The 24008-nt window shown below is 42.5% G+C and overlaps 1 protein-coding gene across 4 annotated transcripts in view; it reads right to left on the bottom strand.

Annotated features, from left to right (window-relative positions):
* Chka (choline kinase alpha) overlaps positions 1-24008 on the bottom strand; it is a 53974-nt gene that overhangs the window by 16098 nt on the left and 13868 nt on the right. The window contains exons 2-4 of one of the 4 annotated variants that reach the window (XM_038317447.2): positions 17654-17765; positions 6482-6511; positions 5497-5550 (exon numbers count right to left, since the gene is read on the bottom strand). In XM_038317447.2, the coding sequence (XP_038173375.1) occupies positions 5497-5550; positions 6482-6511; positions 17654-17765 (196 nt within the window). Of the gene's footprint in view, positions 1-5496; positions 5551-6481; positions 6512-17653; positions 17766-23797; positions 23833-24008 lie in introns of those variants that run through there. The other 3 variants (XM_038317441.2, XM_038317425.2, XM_038317432.2) reach the window with 3 other exon arrangements.

Genomic DNA, 24008 nt, shown 5'->3' with positions numbered 1-24008 from the left:
ATGGTGCTAAGACAGAGATATAAGCACTGCTAAGCCACCTATATCTCCCTTGAAGCAAGTGATCAGCAGGCAGAACCAGGGCTTGAGCCACAGCCCACCCCTCCACGTCACTATCTGGGTCAGTCATAGGCTAGTGTTACTTTTTGGAGAAATCAATACCTTAACAATTTACTTTGTTTTTTTAGGGGAAAAAACTCTTTCTTTCACTCATTCAAAACACAAAATGTGGCCAGGCAGTGGCAGGTGGTTCTCTGAGAGTTCAAGGCCAGCCTTGTCTACAAAGTGGATGCCAGGATAGCCAGAACTGTTACACAGAGAAACCTTGTCTTGAAAAGGAACACACAAAACAAAACAAACAACAAAAACAGAAAATATTTGGTACATATCTAGTGCTGAATATCAGGAAACCAAAGAATGAGCCCCACCAGGCCCCATCTGCACAAAACTCACATGGAGAAATAGGAAATGACTAAAGTCAAGGCTATGACGGGACTGACAAGGCTGGAAAGACAGGTTATGAAAGGGCAGGGATTAAAGAGACAACACTGAACTGACCCAGGACCCGAGAGTGCAGGGTACAAATGAGATGTGGCTGTCCTGGTGGAGGAAGTCTGGAGCAGTGAAGGAAGGGTGAGGCAGGGTGGCTGCAGCTAGACTAGGGTGACCAGGACAGACAGGACCATGCTAAGCAACATGCACTGAAAGCTCACACACTGATCAAACTCCCGGAGCAAAGGAAGAATCAGCCTGTTCCTAAGAACTCCCACACTGGCCCTTGTGGTGAGCAGCAGCACTGTAAAAAGCTGCGTTAATGATACAACAAGGCTGCTGCACAGCAGCTGTGCTTACCTACAAAGACCTGCACAGGACGCAAGCCAGTCAACACTCCAGCACAGGGGGAGGGACTTACAAGACCACTCTCAGCTGAGGGGTTGTTAGTAGTTATGGCAGTTAGTGGTTTCTGGGGAAGGGAGAGTCAGTTCTCCAAGTATGCAGCCCTGCCTGGTTACCCATACTCTAATGGATGACCCACATCCAAGTGACTGCAGGCAGTACTAAGTGACTCAAGAGGGGACAAGAAGGTGGGAAGAGGACATGGGTGGGGTCTGGAGGACTGAAAGGGGAGTAAGGGATTAACATGATTAAGATACATTATATAGGGAATGGAGAAATGGCTCTGAGGTTAAGAACACTTGTTGCTCTTGTAGAAGACCTTGGTTTGATTCCCAACACCCACATGATGGCTCACAATCATCTTTACCTCTAGTTCCAGGACATTCAACACCTTCTTTTGACCTCTGAGGGAACCAAGTACACACATGGGCCACATGCACATACATATGCAAGCAAATCACCCACAGACATAAATTTAAATTTTTTTAAAAGATACATCATATACAAGGATGAAAATTAAAAGTAATAAAAATATTTTTTATTTTTTAAAAAGATTTATTTATTATGTATACAACATTCTGCCTCCATGTATGCCTGTATGCCAGAAGAGGGCGCCAGATCTCATTACAGATGGTTGTGAGCCACCATGTGGTTGCTGGGAATTGAACTCAGGACCTCTGGAAGAGCAGTCAGTGCTCTTAACCTCTGAGCCATCTCTCCAGCCCCCAAAATTTTTTTAAAAATTAGCATTTACAGGAGGCAGAGGCAGGTTGATCTCTATAAGTTAGAGGTCAGCCTGATCAACAGAGGGAGTTCCCCAGAGCTGTTGTTACAGAGAAACTCAGTCTCAAAAAAACCCACCCCCAATAGCATTTACCCAGCAACACACATAAACATTATAGCCATCAATACTCATTCTCACAACTGTACAATGTTCTCCTATATTTTATAAATATATATATATATATATATATATATATATATTTCATTCCATCTTATTTAAAAAGCAAGCAAGCTGGATACAACATACACACCCTAGTCCTCTGCTAGACTAAGAGTCTAGACAACCTATCAAAACTTTGTCTCTAAAAAGTCCAAAGAACCAAAAGCTCTAACATTTCACATTATTTACCACTAGCAGACAACTGATTCAAATCTGGACAGTGGAAGGAAAAAAATGGAAAAGAGGAGGTAATGGCTGGTTTTGTGGAAGAAGAAGCTACAGATGCTCGTCAAACAGGAGGAAAGCAAATGGCTGGGGGAATTCACAATGTAGCTGCTGCTGATGGAAACAAGAGCTTCAGGGAAATGATGGGTACAAGTATTAGATAGGAAAGGGTGAACAGAAAAGAGACAGGAGTGTGGAAACAAATTTAGACTTTTCATTATAAAATTTAACTTCTGCAGTGGAGAACCCGTCCAGTAAATCGCTTGCCATGCATGCATGAAACTGTGTTGGTCCCAGAACCCATATGAAAACGCTGGGGACGGTGGTGCACACTTGCATCACAATGTCAGGCAAGCATTCGACTACTAGGCTGTAACCCCAGCTTGCTTCTTCCTTTAAAATTTTATTTACTTATTAATATGTAGGTATTTTATCTCTGTGTAGGCCTGTGTAGATGTATGCCCACTGCCTGCAGAGGCCAGTAAAGGGTGTCAGATCCTCCGGAACTGGAGTTATAGCTGGTTGTGAGCTACCATGTGGGGGATGGGAACCAAACTTAGGCCCTCCGTAGAGCAGTCCGTGCTCTTGACCTCTGAGCCATTCTTCCAGCTTTCTGCTTTTCACCTTTTACTGTGAAGGAGGATCTCACTAAATGGCCCGTGCTGGCCCTGAACTCTCTCTGTAGACCAACTTGTGATTCTCCTGCCTCAGCCTTCCAAGTAGCTGAGACTACAGCCCCATTTTCTGTTTGACTGACATGGGGTCTATGTAAGCCTGGCCTTGAGCTCATGTTTTCCTGCCTGAGCCCTCGGGTGCTAGTGATGCAGTCAGATGCCGTTGCCTCCTCCTAGAGACAGGAAGGTCCCCAATTCAAACTTAAGCACAAACAAACAGACGTGGGAAGTTGTAGGACTTTTAGATGAGATCTCACTAAACAGTTCAAGTTGCCATCAAACTCCTAGTAGCTTCAGCCTCCAAGTACTAAAATTACAAAAACGAATGTTTCAATACAAACAAAAACCCTTGTCAATCTTAAGACTTACGAAAGATTAAAATAAAAAATTCATTTTTAAAAGAAAACTAGAAATTTTATCAGGAACGGGGCAGAGATTGCACTGAGGGGAAGGATATCTGCAAGAGCGCCTGGCTCCAGGGAGAAGGAGTAAAGGATGGTGACAGAAGGCTGAAAGAAGAAAGAGTGGACATGCTGAATGCAAGGGAAAGATTGACTTCACAGGGGCAGCTAGTGGGAAAAAGGCATAAAAGAACAGGGCTTGGAGTAGAAAATGTCAGATAAGAGATAAGCAGCTGAAGAGCGAGCTTCAGACTGCATACCTAGGGTGGGGACAGGAAAGCCGGAAGAGAAAACAGACATCCGAAACAGAGGCAAACCTAAGCGTGAGGCTCGGCAGGCTACCATACAGCAAGCACTGGTGAGGTGGCGTACCAGCTCTCCCAACCGTGACTCTCCAGAACTCAGGGGTTGTGGGCGCAGTTCAATGGAAGTTGGCACTGAGGTGGTTAGGTTCAGCGTGGCAGTTGTTGAAGGTAAGCACAGAAGAGACAAGTAAAGAAGAACTGAGGCTCTGTGGAGGAGAAGGCCTTAGAAGCATAGTTGGGTCATCAGAAGGAGGGCTGACGGAATGAGAAGATAGCAATTTCTGGACTACGGATCTCCAAGAAGTCAAAGTAAGCTGGGAGGTTAGCAGAGGTGGACTGCTAGTCCTGCATGACTTCAGCAAAGAAGTCATGCAGGAGCCTGCCAGCTTCTGGAGACAGTCAGGGCACACATACTGGAGAAGACAGCAGAAGGAAAGACTGAAAAAGTTCAAGAGGGATACAGTGGAGAGCAGAGTATCTAGGCCACAGAATGACAAAAGGCGAAGGAGTGGACTCCAACAGGTTTTTGTAGAACCTTGACATAATGAAGGCAAGAAGCAGACAGACCAGAGACCAGGGTGAAGGGGAGGGGAACAGCATGTGAGCTTTAGAGAGCTGGGGTTTCTATTGGCAAATGTTTGGATGTAAGATGAAAGTAGGGAGAGCAGCCCCAACTGTGAGTGGCGGATAGAAAATATCCTCCTCTACAGAGGGAGTGAGGGAAGGTCCTGGAGCAATTATCAGAAGAGAACAATTATTTTTACTTTTATGTATACATGCGTTTCTATGTGTGTGCATGCACATGTGGAGGTCAGAAGACAATTTATGGAAGTTGGTTCTCTCCTTTTACCATGTGGGTTCTGGGAATAGAACATAGGTGGCCAGATTCTACAAGAACATTTACCTGCTGAGTCATCTCACCAAGGAGGCGAGATGTTAAAAGGACTCAAAGAGGACTAGAAATTAACTCTTCCATACTATGTACACACCAACCCCAAAAATCACAGGTAAAGTCAGACTCTCTGTGAATCAGGTCCTGAGAAGCAAGGGGAGGGAGAGCTGTGATTCTCTCTGAGGATGGCATCTGAAACCCAAGGGAGGACTGAACAAAAACGTGATGCCAGTGGGCAAAGCAGTGTACTGCTGGGATGGGGGGGGGGGCTCTACTACCAGGCTGCTACTACAGCTGCAGTGTAACAGGGGAAGGAAGCCAGGTGGTGGGTGGTGCACACTTTTAAACCCTGCACTTGGGAGGCAAAGACAGGCAGATCTCTGTGAGCTCGAGGCCAGCCTGGTCTACAGAGCGAGTTCCAGGACAGGCTCCAAAGTGACAGAGAAATCCTGTCTCGAAAAACAAAACAAAACAACAACAAAACAAAATGAAAAAAACAGGCAAAGCAGGAAGCACCATCTCCCTTGTTCAGAAGTTCTCAGAGGTGGCCAGCTAGCTATGTCACATTGACCATCTTATACACACAAGCACCCCTTTCCTATCGGCCTAAACACACAAGAGAATACTCATAAGATGCCCATTCTCCACACCTGGAGTCTCAAAGTTCCCTTGAATGCACATTTTTCAGTGTTATCTATTTCAGAATCTGGGAAGAAGCCTTTTCAACCTGGCTACCATACCCAGGACTAGCACTGCCACTTCCTCAAGGGGAGAGAGAGTGCCAGTGTCTGGGCAGTGATCTGCTTCCCTAATGATGGTGTGGAAACATCCCAAGTAGAGACGCTGCCAGAGAAGGTAGGTGCCTCCACATCAGAGCATCAGAGACTATTTCCTAAGCCTGCATCACTCAGCATCTCTAACACTGCTTAGAAATTGCCATCACAGACAATTTGACTCTGTACCCTCAGGAGCTTGGAAGCCCCTTGTGTCTCAGCCTCAGTGAGCTGGCTCCAACTGGCCCAGAGCCTTTCTTTTGAGAAACAATCAAAGATCAGATGTTTCCAAGGGCAGAGATCAGGCCTGTCAAACCACAAACAATTCGGTGAGGCTGGACACCACCAGTTTACAGCTCATGCAGATGAGAATGGACTCAATTACTTACTTGAAATTCATTTTCATTCTGAGCTTGTTCGGATCCCTCTTTATTACAGGACCTCTATGAATGAGAAAAAGCAAACACTTCTGGTGAGATGGAGCACACTAAGCAGACACTAACTTTGCAACCACAGAACAGGTGTTCACAAACACCTCAGCTCTTTAACAAGGGCTTTTTGGCCACCCAGGTGAGCAGCATAATCTAAAGGAAACATCAATCTCCAGCACTTGTGCCAACACCTTCAAAGTGCTTCATCTTTTTACAAGGAAAGGGACATGCTGCTGGGGACTGTCCCATGTACCTTTCACAATCTCACAGTTGGAGGGAAGTCACTAGAAAGTGTCCTCTTCTAATCGGGCCCTCTAAAGCTCCGCCTGAATTAGCTATGTGGCGCTCTCAGGGGACCCTGGAGAACAGGAGTGTCCACACACCCGTGGAGGGCTGCAGGCAGCAGAGCATGTGGACGGAAAGCACTAAGCAGGCGGTAAAGTGAGCTCTGCACACCTGCCACCTGCTCAGACTCGCCCTTCAGTCCACCAGTCCAAGTTCAGGCTCAGCTGTTCCGCTAGTGGACAGAGGACTCATTAACAAAGCTCTAGCAGTGCCTGCTAACTGGGACGTTAGGAGCTACTCTGACAGCACTTTCCTCCTCAGGAAATTGAGAATTCCCGGCAACAACTTTCTAACAGTAACAAAATACTAGACCATTGGCTGGCAAAGAGCTTGGGCTACTTCTTACAGGTCACATATTTCCAAGCCACCCCCACCCCGAGCACTTTAAAACTGAAACACTGTCTTTTAGTAAGGGTTAGGAAAAAAATAAAATCAGAAATTTAAGGGTTGTGTCAAATTGTACACTCAGCTGCCTTCAAAACTGTTATGTTACAATTGTATCAGGTTTACTTCAGCCAAACTCAAAAGGAATCCTGTAAAGGAAACCTCTGTAAAAGAATTACGCTAACAGATTCTTGAACATCCCATAAAAACATACCTTGCCATTCCACAGCTTTATCAAAAACACCTGTACCAAGGGTGGAAAGTGTGGACAGGAAAGAAAGATGCCACGTTAAGCAACACTGGCTACTCTAGCAGCATTCAAAACACCCTGTGATTTAAAGTAACCGTTCTCACCATCATATACCAAATAACATTCCACAGATATCTTAATGTGTTTGGTATAAAAAAAAATACATCTCTTACTTCTTTATAAAAGCAGACAAAGTAAACATCCATGTTCATAAAGTTATCTGCAAAGGCTCCTAATCGCTTGTATTTACACATATGCAATAGTAAATATATCATGCGAGTGAGTACATTTGAAACAGGGCAGTCAGTACAAATGGTGTGCTATTTTCATTTGTGTAATCTGCATTTCTCTGATGAAAATCTAGATGTTACAAGTTAAATCCCGTTACAATGAAAGACACAAAAACAAAAATATAACAATAACCCCTAGCTCTTTGCTGATAGTGTGTCAACCTGAGGACAGAGTGACTAATATTGGAAAACTTTACTGCTCCTCATACCCAGAGCACTGTGGCACTGCTTGACTCTTACACAGCAGTCTGTCTCAAGGAATCTAGGGGTTCCTAATGAATGAGGGGCTCCACTCTTTATTGTCAGTGTTCCCCCAAAGCACAAAGAAAATCCTGATGCTTCTTGCTGTGGTTGGTATGGGCAAGGAAGCACTGTGCTGTGCTGCACACGGCAAACATGCTCAGTGCCTGAGAGCTGGCTAGTTGTCTATGTCCCGGAATGGGGGAACTGGCCGTTTGTGAACCAGGAGACCAGATGGGGCTAAATGTCTCTTTAACGGTCTATGAGCATTTTTTCCTTCAAGGAAAGATATGAATAAAACAAGTTCCTTGGTCTGATAGTTACATACCAATACTCTTCAAAAACTAGGGACAAATAAGGAATCTGTACATCCTATAAAATTTGCTGTAACGGGATTTGACCTGTACAAAACCCTAAATGACTATGGTTATTCCTATGCTGTTACTGCTCTAACTGTATCTTAGGGAGACAGTTAACACGTTGTTAGCTAACAGAAGTCCTTTCCCTGTCTAATGGTGCTCTCTCCAAAACAAATCACTTTACCTGAAAATACAAACTAGCTTAGTCCCAGGACCACTCTTTTTTAGCATATTGTTACAAGAAGTGAACATAAATTCCATGCTACTTTTCCCAAACTCACCCACCCCATCCCGTTCCAAAAGAACCTATGATTTAATTTAACATAAGAGCACCATCGCAAAGGCAAGATGGACTTCTGCAGTCCCATGTTCTGTTTCCTCAGTACAGAATGAGCTGGAGCCCAGGAGAAGGGAGAGGAAATCTCAAAGCAGAGAGACAGATGGCATGAACCGTGACCACTAAAGGCAGACGCCTCTCATGGGGCATCGGGCAGACCTGTTCTGTGTGAGAGTCCCGAACACAAAGTAAATTACGACTTGGAATCTGTAATAATTTACATTAGTGGCACATTTTATTTAAGGCAATGATTAAAATACACTATAGTACAACTTTACATTTTCCTCCAACTAACTTGAAAGTTGAAATTATCTTTCAAGTTACAAAACTTATATTTTAACATTAGTCATTTTATTAACTGTATGTGTTGGCGGTCAAAAAACGATCTCTGGAAGCTGGTTCTCTCATTCCACTGTGGGATCCAGAGACTTAACATTGTCAGGTTAGAATGGCAAATGCGTATTTATATTCATTGAGCCTCCTGCTGTACCTACTTAATGTCTACTTATTGTGTCTTAAAGAGGTTTTATTATTCTCTTTTTAAATTTTTTTTTCGAGACAGGGTTTCTCTGTGTAGCTTTGGTGCCTTTTCTGGAACTAGTTCTTGTAGACCAGGCTGGCCTCAAACTCACAAAGATCCTCCTGTCTCTGCCTCTCAAGTGCTGGGATTAAAGGCGTGCACCACCACTGTCTGGCAAGGTTTTATTATTTTGTTTTTAATTATGTGTATTCATGTGTATTTGAGTGTGGATTTGAATACGTGTGTGCAATGCCTGTTGAGGCTAGGTGTTGGATGCCCTGGAACTGGAGTTACATTTGATTGTGACCTGGGTGCTAGGAACTAAGCCTGGGACCTCTCTCTGTAAGTACAATAAGTGCTCTTAACCACTGAGTCATCTCTCTTGTCTCTGCAATGATTGCTTTTATTGGTATTGTTTAAATTTAAAATATAAATTCTGCCAGCTAAAGTGAGAGAATAGAGGACTTTCATTTTCACTTCGTGTCTGTCAGAAGCTGTGTAAAGGTAAGCACCACACTTAGAACCAGGTTTCAAATGCTGCCTTTATCAGACACAAATCACACTTAAGGCTTTATGGTTTTTGTTGCTTTTATTTTCAGGTTTTTTTTTTTTTTTTTCCCAGAGCAAATAGATTAAGAAACACTTACAAAGAACTCTGGAGAGTGAGAGGGTTTCCAGGGAGAAACATCTTTGATTTTATATCTTAAGTGGGTTCCTTGTTTTTTCCCAAGGTTGGCAAATTCTCTTCCAGTGAGCTAATCCTTAGTTTGGTTTTAAATTTTAAATCAGACTGTGAAAGTATTAAATATTTCTGCTACAGAATATTGATCTTCAGAACATTCTATCCTAGAGACTTAATAAGTAATGGAAAAGTGTGAAGTAGTTCATGCCTTTAATCTCAGTACTCAAGTGGCTCGGAGTTCAAGGCCAGATGGATCTACAAAGTGAGTTCCAGGTCGGCCAGGGCCTGTGCACCTTAGCTGTTGCTAAACATACTAAAAGGAGCAAGAACAGGTGATGTTGGAGCAGTTGATAAAGTTTGCTACTGTTTAACTTTAGCCACATCTTTGGGCTAGAGCTCCGTGGCAGAACCCTCATGTAGAACAGGCCTCAATCTCCAGCACTCACATGCATGCACAGTATTAGATAGAAACTAGAGCAAGTTTCTATCTCTAAGCTCACTGAAACCATCACATAAAACAAACTGACTTTAATAGATTTTATTTTGGACATTTCTTAATAAAAGATTCCTCAAATAATTAATGAGGGAAATTGATTTAACTAAACTCTAATAACAGAGTTTATCTGTGAGTTGAAACAGAGTAGCACAACGGTGTGCCAAGTCTGGGTTTGTAGATAAAAATCAATTAGTGAAGGTGGGCAGTGGTGGCGCACACCTTTAATCCCAGCGCTCGGGAGGCAGAGGCAGGCGGGTCTCTGTGAGTTTGAGGCTAGCCTGGTCTACAAGAGCTAATTCCAGGACAGGCTCCAAAGCTACAGAGAAATCCTGTCTCGAAAAACCAAAAATAAATAAATAAATTGGTGAGATGCATGGAGAAGGTGGTGTGAAGTGACAGGTAACTGTTTACAATGTCTTCTTTTTAAAATTATGTGTAGGTATTAACATGTGTGCAGGTGCTCACAGGGGCAAAGGGCTAGATCCCTTCGCAGCTGGAGTTACAGGCAGGTGTGAGCAGCCACCATTGCCTTTTATTTTTCTTCTTCTTTTTTTTTTTTTTTTTTTTTTTTTTTTTTGTTTTTGGTTTTTTGAGACAGGGTGTCCTGAAACTCACTCTGTAGACCAGGCTGGCCTTAACGTCACAGAGATCCACCTATTTCTACCTCCCCACTGCCCAACCACCATTGCCTCTTTTTAAACAAGTCTTTCTATAAAATATAAACTGCAGCCTTTTAAATGGCCTGGAGCCTATCGAGGCTTAAGAATAACCTACCTAAACTAAAAAACTAACAGTCTGTTTAGTCTGGAACCAACACCAGCACAGAACCTGAGCATCTCTTGGTCTATGGTCTACTAGAATCCCAAGAGAGAGGGATGAATGGTCTCTCTGAGTTCCAGAAGCCTTCATAGTAGCTTAGGTTTCATTACTATGAAGCCTAGGCCTGGCTTGGAAGACTTGAGGTCTTCCCCCCAGTTAGCCAACCACACTCAATTCTTGGAGACATACCTTTTTTATTGTTATTGCTTGTTCTTTCAGTTGTTTTGAGAGAGGATCTTACTATATTTCAGGCCAGCCTAGAACTCAGTGATCTGCCTGACTCTTACTGTCGGAATGCTGAGATTGAAAGCCTTGCACCATCATGTTTGGCAAGAGACACCTTAACATGGAAGGCAAAACCTGTTGTGATCCCTAGTCACCATAATTCTGCTCAGTCCCTGCTACTAATTAATGCTATTGCTCCATCTTAGGTGAGTCAAGAAAAAACAAAAACCAAAAAAACACAGAGTGCTGTTGTGGAGGGCCCTCCCAAAGCCATGTGACTCAGTTAACGTAATTTTACTTTTTACTTGTTATGACTATGTGCACGCACATGTGTATGTATGAATGTGGAAGCACACAATCCATGGTGCTCCTGCGACAGTCAGAAGACAATTTCCAGGAATCATTTTTCTCCTTCCACCTTGGGTTCTGGGGATCAAATATATTTCATTAAGCTTGTTGGGGAATGCTTTTACCCACCGGTCCACTTGCTGACCTCAACATTTGTGTACATCTCATTATTATCATGGGTCATAGCCTTTTTCCTCCTTGGTTTCAACAGAGAAATTTAAAAAAACAAAACAAAAAAAAACTTTGTTTAATACTTTACAGAAAAGGTTCTCAATGCAATTGTTTAAAGTGTAGCTTGTATAATTACCTAGTGGAATCTAAACAAGTCATTTCTATGATCCTATTATTACCTAGTCTACCTTCCTGGACATTAGCTTTCTTTAATAAAGGTAATTTAATGAATGTGGGTAGCAGATTAGAGCTTCTAAGAGGCCTTGGGGACATATGTCAATGTTAACAAATGGAAGCCAGGGACTTTCAGGACATTCTCAGGGTTTGGGTCTTTTCCAGTCAACCTGATAATTAATCTAAGGCTTCATACATTTTCAAGGGTTTGCAAGCAACTTTTTTTCCCAGGAGTCTCCCCTCTCCAGCGTGGCATCCTTCCAGGTTGGGTCAACACTGCTAGACTTCATACAGAAACTGACATGGTGAGGTGAGGGCTGAAGGTGAAGAGAGTGACCCCGCTCCCAACAGATATATGTGCACAGTGTGCTGCAGCCGAAGGAAGAACCCGAGTACTTCAATTGCGTTCTCAAGGTGAAGCCATGAATTCTGAATATTAATAAATGTCATTTTCTACTGAGGAAACAGAAGATAAGGGTCTGGTTTGCCTTGAACAAAAAAAGCAAAAAGAAAAGGTGATATTTCAACATTTAACATCCTAAATCTTACATCACTACCTCTTTAAGCACAGCACAAACTGTAGCTGGTGCTACTTAACAAGCATTACAATTTTCTTTTTAAAAAGCATTTCTTGAATCCAAAAATTAAGAAAGAAACGAAAGCTGTAGAGAATGCTCCAACTTCAGAGATCTCATACTATACCGTGAATCGTGTCTGTCACCTGGAAACCAGAGTGCTCCAGGCACGATCGCATGGACAAGCCTGCAGCAGAGAACACATGCACACAGCTAAAGTGGTACATTACCCCCCACACCCTTCACTCCCCCAACATATTCCTTCCCAGAGAGTGGTGGGCTGTGGTCACGCCATCATTCCAGAGATCAGATCTGCATTGGCTTTGTGCTACAATCCCAAACATTTCCAAACAGCAAGGCAAAACACTTTTGAATAGGCCAAAATTAGACACGTCAGTCTGTGGTTTACTTAAGTTACCAAAAGGCACCAAAGCAGGTATTGAAAGATAATAGATAGTGATTTGGCAACTATATCTGGAGAGCATTAACTAAGAAATGCTAGTCAAGCCAAACGGGTGCCCATTATAGGACTGTGTTTCACTTCTGCCTCAGAAACAGGTATAATTACACTGTTCTCAAAGCACAGGGGATCTTTGTAAAGCAAAGTTACCCACACAACTTGAACTCATTATGACATTAATGTAATAAGGAAAAGACAGTAGTTCCCAGGCCTCAATGCCAGGCCCTGGCTCTCCACCAGGCGCCTCAGTGCTTAAGTCACTGCAATGTACGACCTCAATTCTTCTGAGAAATATTCAAAAAACAAAAATGATTTCTCAGTAGCCAATAGCTCTATACTGATTATCTACAAGCTATTCTTTATTTTACTACAGTTTAAATTTTAAACTGTACTTAAAAGAAAATAAGAAGCCGTTTTGTTTTCTTCTGAATTCAAAAGGGACAGTGTACCAAATTGTAATCTTTGCATAACTGATAAATATCTGCGTTGTGCCTTGATACCTTTAATTATATTATAGTTAGTATTCAACAAGCAGTAATATTAGCCTTCTGTTATTCAAAAAAACAAACTCAAACATTTTTGCAGACAGTACTCGAAGGAGCTCTTCGATGTGTCACAAATACTCCTGCCCAGGCTTTCCACAGTGGGGAGGCCAGTCTCTCCACTCGGAGGATCTGGCCTAATAGTTACTGTTCCGACACAGGGATGACAAGGCACTCCTCTGAGCCAACTGGAACAACTTACACCACATGGACAACACACACTGACATTTGTGTCTTCCACAATTTATGATAAATAAACCGTTTATTAATCAGCTAAACTTGCTAAAGGATATTGCAGAGCTCATGTTCCTTCCCAGTATCAGAATGGAAAAACCCCAAGTTACACTGAGAGCTGGCTTTGGAGGTCTAAACTAGCTTCTAATAATTATATCGCCATCCAAAGTGGAAAAGGCTGAACTATTTATTTTTCAAATTTTATACTAAACTACTTTAGTTCACAGCAATTTTATATTTGAGCTTTGTTTTCATCACCTGTCCAACTACTAAAAACAGCCCTTTATTTACATAAAAGCCAGTCCCTCGTGCTGCCATGTTCAGAACAGCCCAGTGTGTTCGGGTTTAAAATTTTCTACAAATAGTGCACAGTGTGCACCTTGTCTTATCCTGTGCTTACATCTTCAGAAGCAACTATTCTCACCTTACACACACAACTTTTACATAAGTCCCTAAAACTCACACACTAAACAGAACCTGCAGGACACTGCTGCGAAGTCTGCTTATGACTCCTCACAGGATAAGGGGATGGGAAGAGAGATGTTTCGGGGAGACACACTGTGGGTCTTAACCCAGTCAGGCGTTACCACCTTGGCTTTCTGGTGCTAACCCTTAGATCTGCACCGAAGAGCAGCCACTTCACTGCCACTATAGAAATGAAGGACATTAGAATCTCAAAATATCAGAAAGAGAAATGAAAAAAACTAAGAAGCAGCTAGTTATTTTAAAGCAAAGCATTTTTCAAACAGCTACTAATCAAAGAATGAGCTTAAAAAATATTTCCACTTGGTGTCTGATTCACGGAGAGAAGTTAGTGCTCAAAATGCTTAAAACGAGAATGGGGAAAGGGAGAAAGAACATATGAAATTAAATTAGTCTTACAATTAAGCAAAACATCAAAAAAAAGTTTCTGAAAAATACTAAGTCTATCATATGTAGTAGCTAGCCTTCAACTAACATTCTTCAAGGAAGGTGTAGGGTGTGGCCCCTTAAAGGCTATCATGGCATTTAAAAAGCTAGTGGCGGGGAGACACTTTATTTGTGTCTGGACAAACACACAAAAGATGTTGACCTCCATGAGGTAGAGATAAAAAGGGAGAAAAACAGAAAATTTGAATCCTACTGTTATTAAAAGTGTCCTTTGGTGAAGAGGTTTACTAAAGCAATGGGAGTTAGTATTTACTAAGGTAACGCCGTTCCTATCCCAGCCACATCTGTGACTGTGGATCCTATCAGTTCACTAGAAGTTTTGGCAATGTTATTGTGATAGCAATAAAGCTCTGACTGTATTTCCTTCAAAGGTGATAGCTCAACTCATTCCAAAAAGTCTTAACTTGACAGCTCCTGAAGAGAAAACAAAAATGTTTTAATTGTTGAAAAATCTGCAAAAAAATTAAAATCTGTGGTGCAGCCCTGGCATGGTGCTGTGAACCCTCAGCTTTCCTGGGCTTGGCTCTCGTCTATGCATTCCTTAGTTTCCTTTCTACCCTATCCTACCATAACCATTTCAGCAGCCCTGAACTTGGTTCCTCTCATTATATTCTCATAGTATCCCCAATGGCCAACAGCTACTAATATCCAAAACTCCAGACTGGCAGCAATTATCTCTGCTAAATCCTGTAGAATTTGAAACCCATCCTCCAAAAAGATGCAGTCTAAAGCTGTAGGTTCATGGCTTTACTATTTAAACTTCAATGGAAAAAACCTACACTTAAGCTAATTATATGAAAATAAAGATTCCCATCTATGAAACAAAATAAATAACTTTTTTTTAATCAAAAATTGTTTCAGTGTCTATTACATCAAACGTGACATTATTTGGCAGGTGTTTTTGTTTGTTTGGTTTGGTTTTTCGAGACAGGGTTTCTCTGTGTAACAGTCCTAGCTATTCTGAAACTTGCTATGTAGACCAGGCTGGGCTCGTAGTCAGAGGTCTGCCTGCTTCTACACACATACACCCCAGAGATCAGTGGGTGCTTTTTATCTGCTAAGAAACCACTGGACTTTTCTGCTCAGACGCTGGCAAGCATAGTCTACATCTCTTCTAGGGGAATATGGCTTCAGGAATGGAAGATGATTTAACATTTTCCTAATTTGAAAATAGTAACTGGATACATGTACCTCTTCCCAAATTCGAATGATCTGTGTAAAGCATTCTACTCTGTTAGATGGTAAGAGCTAATTCTCTCTTAAATAGCTTTAACTATTCTGCTATTTAAGTTTTCTTTTTCTTACATTTAATTTAGTTGTGTGGATTGGTGTTGTTCATGAGCCAAAGCACACGTGGTGGTCAGAGGACAATGCTCGCTCTTGGCTCTCTACTTCTACCATGTAGGTCCCAGCGAAAGAGCTCAGGTCACCAGGTTTGGCAGCAGGCACATTTATCTTGCTAGCCCACAGTTTGCTATTTATTTTTGAGTTTCCTAACATGTTTTTCTCAGAAATAAACTGAGGCATAGAATTCTGATTGAAAAAAAAAACTATTTCTAGACATTTGCATTAATTACCTTAAGACTTCCAGACTGCTACAGTTCCAAGAGGACAGACGACTAAGAACAGTGAAGACTTAGTAGGGGAAAGGTGGCAGCTGGCTTCTTCAAAGTCACTCATTCGGTACCCAGCATATTCTAGAATTCAGCTACCCAGTAGATGAATCTCCAACTACATAAGACAGTATCAATCTGAAGTGCCTGACGTGCACATGTCCTTGGGTGGTGACAACCACACTAGACAAGCTGTAAGCACAGCTGCTGAGCACTACATAGTTCCTGTCATTGCAGCAGGGGCTGGCATGGCAGCTCCAGCCTGGAATCCCAGCACTTAGGATAACAGCATTGCTGTGAGTTTGAGACCTGCCTGCATGGGCTACAATGTGGAGATTCTGTCTCAAAAAAGAAAATGAAAGTTCTAGTGTAACACATGGGAGAACATACTGTGAGCATTTAAAATGCTTCTACTGGGGCTGGAGTGGTCAAGGGAACTAGCTACTCTTCCAGAGGACATGGATTTAACTCCTAGCACCCACATGGCAGTTCACAACATGCCTGTAACTCCAGTTTCAAGGGATCCATTACCCTCTTAGGTCTCCCTCCCTGGACACTAGGCACATATATAGTACACACACATGCAGGCAATATGCCCATACACATAGAATAACTTTTGTTTGCTTTGGAAAAGCTTTATTTAAAAAAAAAAGAGAAAATGCTTCTACCTAAGGTGTGTGTAGAAATGGCGATTCAATAATCAAACTAGATGTAACACAACTGAATTCAGCTGTTATTTATTAACATATTCAAAAAGAACTGCTGAAATAGAAAAGGCTAACAAAGGTCAAGAACGGAACATCAGCTTGTGATACTCAAAGGGGAAAAAGACTGATTCATTAAATGTGCCTAAAGGACACCAATCATTTCAAAAACTATGCTTTAAAATGGTAGTCTGGAGTACATGCCTTTAATCCCAGCACTTGGGAGACAGAGGCAGGTGGATCTCTGTGAGTTCCAGGACAACATGAGCTACACAGAAAAGACCCATACTGAAAAACAAAAATAATAATAGTAATTAAAAATTGTAAGAAAGAAAAGGTAGTTTGGGGTTATAGAAAAAAACACAGAGGTTGAGAGCACTGGTGATCTTGTAGAGGATCAGAATTCGATTCCCAGCACCTACATGGCAGCTCCCAAAATTCCAGACCCAGGAGATCTGATGGCCTCTTGTGGCCTCCAAGGGAAACAGGCACATATATGGTACAGACACAAATGCATGCAGAGCACTGATACACATGAAAATAGATTAAAACAAAACAAAACAAAACTTCAGTTTGGCAGCAGGACTAAGGGTAGAGGCCTGTAATCACAGTACTCAGGAGGCAGAAACAGGAGGATCTAAAGTCTAAGGCCAGTCTGACTAATATAATGAGTTTCAGGCTATCATGAACTAGAGAGAGTAAAACCTTGCCTAAAACAAATGAACAAAACCCCAGGAAGATTATACATCTAACAAATCCAAGCTTTAGCAAACTCTCAGAGAAGTGCTATTAAAGCCGCCTGTACTGAGCTCACACCTGTTAGCTACAATACTCCCTAAAACTCCGAAACGATTCAAACAGCGGGTTAATAACAGGGCATACCCGCATTAAGAGGAGCTGCTTTTACAGAGGACCTGAGTTAAATTCCCAGCACCTACACAGCGGCTCACAACCATTTGAAACTACAGTCCTAGGGGATCTGACACTGTCTTCTGGCCTCCACAGGCATTGCATGCACATGGTTCAAAGACACATGCAGGCAGGCAACACCCATATGCATGAATACAGAAGTTTTAAAGAAAAATTGTACATTTTGAATAAAATATTGCTCATTAATCTAAAATACTTTCCTCATGTTAGAATTAATCATCTAAGTCTGAGTTGAAAAGTTCAATATAGAAAGCACTATCAAAGCCAGGCCAACCTTACAACTCTCTAGAGTCCTAGTTTACTAGTTAGTAATAGATTAAAAATAACAATAGACTGTAAACAATAAACCACATGTGCAACCCAATTAAAATAAAAGCAGTAAGCATCTTTAGTACATGTGTACAGCATTTAGGATCTTTTTGCAGGCATCTTAGGAAAGAGTGAAATGTCAGTGGACCACCCCCTCCCGGGTGACCCCTGAACTCACCATCTTTAAAATGGCACCATACAATCGCAAGAGCACTTTCCGAGGTTCATCACCAACACTGGCTACAGAGTCTGGCAAGGAGCACTGGAACAGCATGTTACTGAGACCGCCCCTGTGAGAGAAGACAGAAGGAAAACCTCAGCCACTCTTTCTGGTGAACACAGATAAGTGGTCATTTGAACAACTGCGTTCATCTGAGTCTTGGTGTAATCACTCAGGATATTTGAAAACACTGATGCTGAACTCACATTTTCAAACAAATTCCACAAGTCCCATTACTGATGTGGGAGAGTCTTCTGTTTGTGTTGATTTCATTCGTTAATAAAGAAACTGCCTTGGCCCATTTAATAGGCCAGCCCTTAGGTGGGTGGAGTAGAAACAACAGGAAGAAGGAAGTGAGGTAGATGGCTCTGACAATCGCCATGCCTCTCCTCTCTGAGCCAGTCTCCATGAAGCCAGCCACCAGGTCAGACATGTTGAATCTTTCCCGGTAAGACACCACTTCATGGTGTTACACAGATTATTAGATATGGGTTAGTCAAGATGTGAGTAAGAGGCTGAAACTAATGGTCCAGGCAGTGTTTAAATGAATACAGTTTGTGTGTTGTTATTTCCAGAGCTAAGCTAACTATGTGGGAGCTGGAAGGGATGAAAAGCAGGCCTGCTCACCTACTCACTACACATTACAAACAGCCTAATCCTTAATCAGTCTGCTCTAGGTCGGGACCATTTAATAGCCTTTGTGTACTTTAGCAGTGATACGGACCAAGGAGGAAACACCTCAGCTCTAAGAATGGAAATGCTGGACAGGCAGTGGTGGCACACGCCTTTAATTCCAGCACTCTAGAGACAGAGGCAGGTGAATCTCTGAGTTCAAGGCCAGCCTGGTCTACAGAGCTAGTTCCAGGACAGACCCCAAAGCTACACAGGCAAACGCTGCCTAGAAAACCAAAGAGAGGAAAAAAAAAAGAAAAAAGAAAAAAGAAAAAAAAAAGAATGGAAATGCTGCCGCCTCCCTACAAGTCAGGATTTTTTCCTAGCCTACTATTTCCATTACATTGATCTGATATTATTTTTAATAATGATCAAAATCTTGGGACAATTTTGTTGTTGTTCATTAGTAGGGGGATTGCCACCAAGTACATATGGCAATTAGAGGACAACCTGACAAAGCCCAGTTCTCTCCTATGATGTGGATAGTCTCAGGGATTCCTCATGTCAGCAGACTTTGAGGTAAGTGACCTCATCCACTGAGTGTTCCCTGCCCTCTTGGGACAATCCTAAAACAATCCTAACACACATTTTAACTTGATGTGTGATTCTAAGACCTATCCCTTTTATCTAAGGTTAAGTATAAATAACTCAACCATTTTTAACTAAGTCTTTAAAAACAAAATCAGTAACATAAACTTGTTTAGGGGCTTTCAGGAGATGGCAATAACCTATGCCCACATTCAGTTCTCACTGCCAAACCCAAAAGCAAATTACAGGGTCCTTTAAGCAGTAAACAGCCTTGGGGCAAATCAACTGCCTGGGCAGAGAAGACCAGAGACAGAACAGAGTTCTTAAATGAATAGATGGCACAAAATTCTGTACAATATGAACCACAGATAAGACAGACTTCAATTGTAGTGGACCTTTGTGAACCTTCAGAGTCCTAAAACCTATTCCGACTCCCATTTCAAGATCTAAGAAGCCCGAGCTAGCCTACAACTGCCTCCAGATACACACCACCGTACTCGGTTTGATTCTTCCCCCCTTTAATCAGGTAGGAACTTCTAAGTACTCTTATACAACTGTACTCAGTTTGGGTTTTTTTGTCTATTTTGGTTAAGTTTTTAAAGACAGGGTTTCATTTATGCCAGGCTGGTCTCAAGCTCACTTCACTATGTAGACAAGGCTGGCTTTGAACTCCTGATACTCTTGGTAAAATAACTCCCATCTCCCAAAGCCCCTGGGATTATAGGCAGTGGCAGCACAGCTGCCTGAAGAAGTTTTTCAGGAGGCTGCTTCCTCCTATCAAAGAATGACAGTCCAAGTGTGGTCTACTCCCAGAAGACAGGCAGTCGCCACTCTCATTTAAAACCTCAGAAAGAAGGCAGCAGGGAGGAGCAACAAGCAGCTTTCCTCTCCTAAACTAACCTCAGTAGTATCCTCCTCTGCAGGGTTTTCCACAATTCCCCCACCATGTGCAATCACAGCCAAAAGGGGCTTCAGACTACCAAGCAACAGGACAAGCCCTCAATTTTCTTTCTGTCACATATTCTCCAAAGCTTAGTCAAATGAAAACAGATGAACTACTGTTCTAAACTGTGTGACTTGACTCCAAGTTTGTCTCCATATTCCCAAAGGCAGGCAGGCTAGCATGGCCAGAAACAAGCTCAACTCAGACATCTCTGGTCTATTGTGCCACCTGCGGTCTTGGTTGTGCAACAGGCTGTAACGAATAAGCTATCTGCTACAGTTTGATGACAGTCAAAATGAGTAAAACAGGGTCATTACACCAGTGGCCTAAGAACTATGGGAAACTAATGGGGGGGGGGGCACGCAGAGACGGAACGGACACACCAGTGACCAGTGATTCAAATTCCGTGACTGGTAACAAGATTTGCTACCAACAAAGGCCACAGAAATGACAGTTAAAATTTAACTGTCCTGCCGGGCGGTGGTGGCGCACGCCTTTAATCCCAGCACTCGGGAGGCAGAGGCAGGCGGATCTCTGTGAGTTCGAGACCAGCCTGGTCTACAAGAGCTAGCTCCAGGACAGGCTCTAAAAAGCTGCAGAGAAACCCTGTCTCGAAAAAAAGCCAAAAAAAAAAAAACAAAAAAAAAAAACAAAAAAAAAAAAAAAAAAAAAAAAAAACAAAACAAAACAAAAAAACCCCACAAAATTTAACTGTCCTTTTCACCATCAAGTTGTCAAAACATCACCAAAAGTAAAAATCCAGGTACTCTCTCTGAAGACCTCAAAGAGAGTCAAAGTCACAGACTTATCACCTTGTACAGCATTTTACAAACAACACAAATGAGTTACAATTGAGCATAGTAAGCACAAGATATTCAAGCTAAAAACAAAAAAATGATACAACAAAAACACCAGTAAATAGCGGAGGCAGATGATCTCAGTGAACTTCGAGCCAGCCAGGGACATAATGAGACATAAAGAAAAAATAGCCCAGTGGTGGTGGAGCACGCCTTTAATCACAGTACTCAGGGAGGCAGAAGCAGGAGGATCTCAGTGAGTTCCAGGACACCCTGGTCTACAGAGCTACTTCTAGGATAGCTAAGACTACACCAAGAATCCCTATCTCAAAAAACAAAAACAAAAACAAAACAAAATGAAAATAAAAAGTCACTCTTGGGCTAGATTTGTAGCTTGGGTGTTTTGTTTGTTGGAAGTTCCAACCCCAAGACCAAAAATAATTTAAAGACTTTGAAAATATGTATGCTAATGACTCAAGGACTAGAGTCATCACTGTGAACATAAAATTTCACTGTAGCTGCAGGAGGGGAAGGGATGAGAAAATACAAAGAAACTCATATTTGAATGGATTTCAGAGCAGATTATATAATGCTTTTAATTCTTATAATCTTGCTTTTTCTTCACATTTTCTTTTTAAAAATATAGGACATGGTGGCACTGGCCTTTAATCCTAGTGTTAGATCTCAGGTGGTACATAATGTTCTGCTGGAATCTCCAGCTTGGCACCATTTCTCTCTCTCCAAACACCACCCTCTCAGAAAAACCACCAATAAATCCAGCTCCGCATTCCTGGAGGTTATGATGGCTCCCCCGCTGAAGCTGCCCCTCCCCAAGCTCCCACCTCAGTGTTGTAATTGAGCACAAACCCACCCTGTAGCAGATGCGTCATCACCCTCCACCACAGGGTGAATAAGTGCCCCGCTTTAAACTGGTCCTGGGGTTTTTCTCCTGCTCGATCTCTAGAGGATGGAGGGTCACCTGGGAGTGCCTTGCCCAAATAAACCTGGTCTTTCACTTTTTAATTCAGCTTGATATGGCTTACTGCATAGAAACCTATTATTGGGACACAGAAAACCTATTATCTTGGTGCCAAAACCCAGGAGAAGCTCAGCCTTCTCTATTGGACAGACCTGGTTCCCCAGCCACATGAGAGGCCACTCCTTTATCTCCCTCTCCACCAGACAGAATCTGACTTTTGACTTGCAGTAAGTCACCCATTTCCAAGCCACCACCTATAGAGGTCCTGGACCTCTTCTGGGTCAAAGACTCTTGGAGTTCCTGCCATGCCACAGCCACCCTAGGCAACCCTGATCCGTTTCCTTAACTAAGACCCATCTTTGTTCTGTGGGTCCTTTGTGGAAGAGATGCCCTACCCCAAAGACAATCCCACACCTCAATCCTCAGTCACCCCTGGAGTATCTACTGCAAAATTTATCCCAATTGGGGCTGCCTCACACCATGACAAACGGTTTGAGCAACCTCGTCCAGGGTTTTTGATCTCTGTCCCTCCCTCTCCCTGTTCTCTGTCTGTCTGCCTACCTCTTTCATGCCTCCACTTCCATATGGCCTTTCGCTATTTTATTCTCCCCATTCCCCAATAAACCTCTTGCACTGACTCTGTTGTTAATAGTGTATTCTCTTAATGGGATACCTTGGCAAGGCCCACCAAAAGGTACACACTTTGCCTTTTTACTCAGTAGGCTCTCCTGGCATTTAGTCTGGCCATGCTGTGAGTCTATCTACCCACAAGAGATCTGTTCTCTTTGTTTATTTCTGTCTCTCCCACCCTAAACTGTGTAAATGTCCTATCCTTGCCCCTGCGTTTGTTATAACATGGGAGTCAGAGCCTGAGAGGTCTGCTGCTTCGTGCCCGGCACATACCTGGCCTGTTCTCCAAATACAGTGTCTGCTATCTGGTCATCAATAAAGTATGTACAGATCATCTATCTGCGACTGAATCTAATTCCAAATTTTAGAATCCAATACTTCCTACATTAATTTCCACACGTGTGCTTGTCTGGCTCTTGCAGCCTCTTGCACCCATGGGACATCTCCTCTCCTGTTCTCTCCCCTCCCCCAGCAGCTTGGGAGATCTACAGCTTAATTCTAGGCCGATGTATTCCATGTGACTCTGTCTTTTTTGGCCTGCAGATCCATGTGGATAACCCTTACCTTCTGCTCCTCCCTGGCTTTCTCTCATGTGCAGTCAGACTGCAGACCACTGTGCTATCTGTTCTCACTCTCAGTCTCCTCCTGGAACTCACAGGAGTGCACTTGCACAGTGCTCCACTCTGCGACTCTCTCTTCCTCCATGGACTCAGATTTTATCACAACAGCATGTTCTCTGTTGGAGGCTGCTTGGTTCCTGCTGCCTGGCGGCTTAGACCCGAAAATAATCACATTAAATCACTGCTTGGCCCATTAGCTCTAGCTTCTTATTTGCTAACTCTTACATCTTAAATTAACCCATTTCTATTCTGTGTATCTCCATACGGCAGTGGCTTTCTGGGTAAAGTTCTGGTGTCTGTGTCCAGCAGGACTACATGACGACTCTCTGACTCCTTCTCTCTCCCAGCATTCCATTTGGTTTTTCCTGCCTAGCTCTGTTCCCCTATAGCTCTGCTATAGGCCCAAAGAAGTTCCTTTATTAACCAATGATATTCACAGCATAGAGTGAAATTCCATATCACCTCCCCTTTTCTATTTAAATAAAAAGGAAGGTTTTAACTTTAACATAGCAATATTACATATAACAAAACAGGTATCAAGCAAGAATTAGTTACAATATTTCTATTTACTTTATCTTTTATCATCATAAATCAAAATCTATAAATATAACTATAAATTCTTCAACTCTATCAAAGACTCCAGAAGGATATAATATTAGCTAAGTAAACAGGAAGTACATTGTAAGCAACTTCTAAAACTCTAGAAATGACAGAGACATCTCGCTGCCTAGACAGTCACCCAAAGTTCTTCTGTACATTGGGGCATCCATCCTCAGCCTACAGGCCCATAGTATCCAGCAGACTTTTCCATGAAGCAGGAAATTTCAAAGACAGTTCCACCTATATTGGCAGTTTGTCAGTCACTTTCTTCTGTGTCCTGTAGAATGCCTAGCAGACTCTTTCATGAAGCAGGAACCCCAAAGGATGTCTCACCTTTAGGTAAGTTCAGCAGTCATTTCTCTGTGGGTCCTGCATGTCCAGTTCATCAAGCAGTCCAGGCAAGAGCAGTTTCTTGCCCAAATGGCTAGCAAACTCCATAAGGAGCCTCTTCAATGCCCATCTTCCTCTTGAAGTAACTGGTGCTGCCAGGAGCAGACGTGTCTGTCATGAAAAGTCTTAAGCTCTTAAAACATTTTAAATGCCA

This window comes from Arvicola amphibius, chromosome 1, assembly GCF_903992535.2.
Source record: "Arvicola amphibius chromosome 1, mArvAmp1.2, whole genome shotgun sequence".
NCBI classification, from domain to species: domain Eukaryota; kingdom Metazoa; phylum Chordata; class Mammalia; order Rodentia; family Cricetidae; genus Arvicola; species Arvicola amphibius.
Note: the sequence above shows the minus strand (reverse complement) of the source record. Positions and strands in the feature narration are given on the sequence as shown.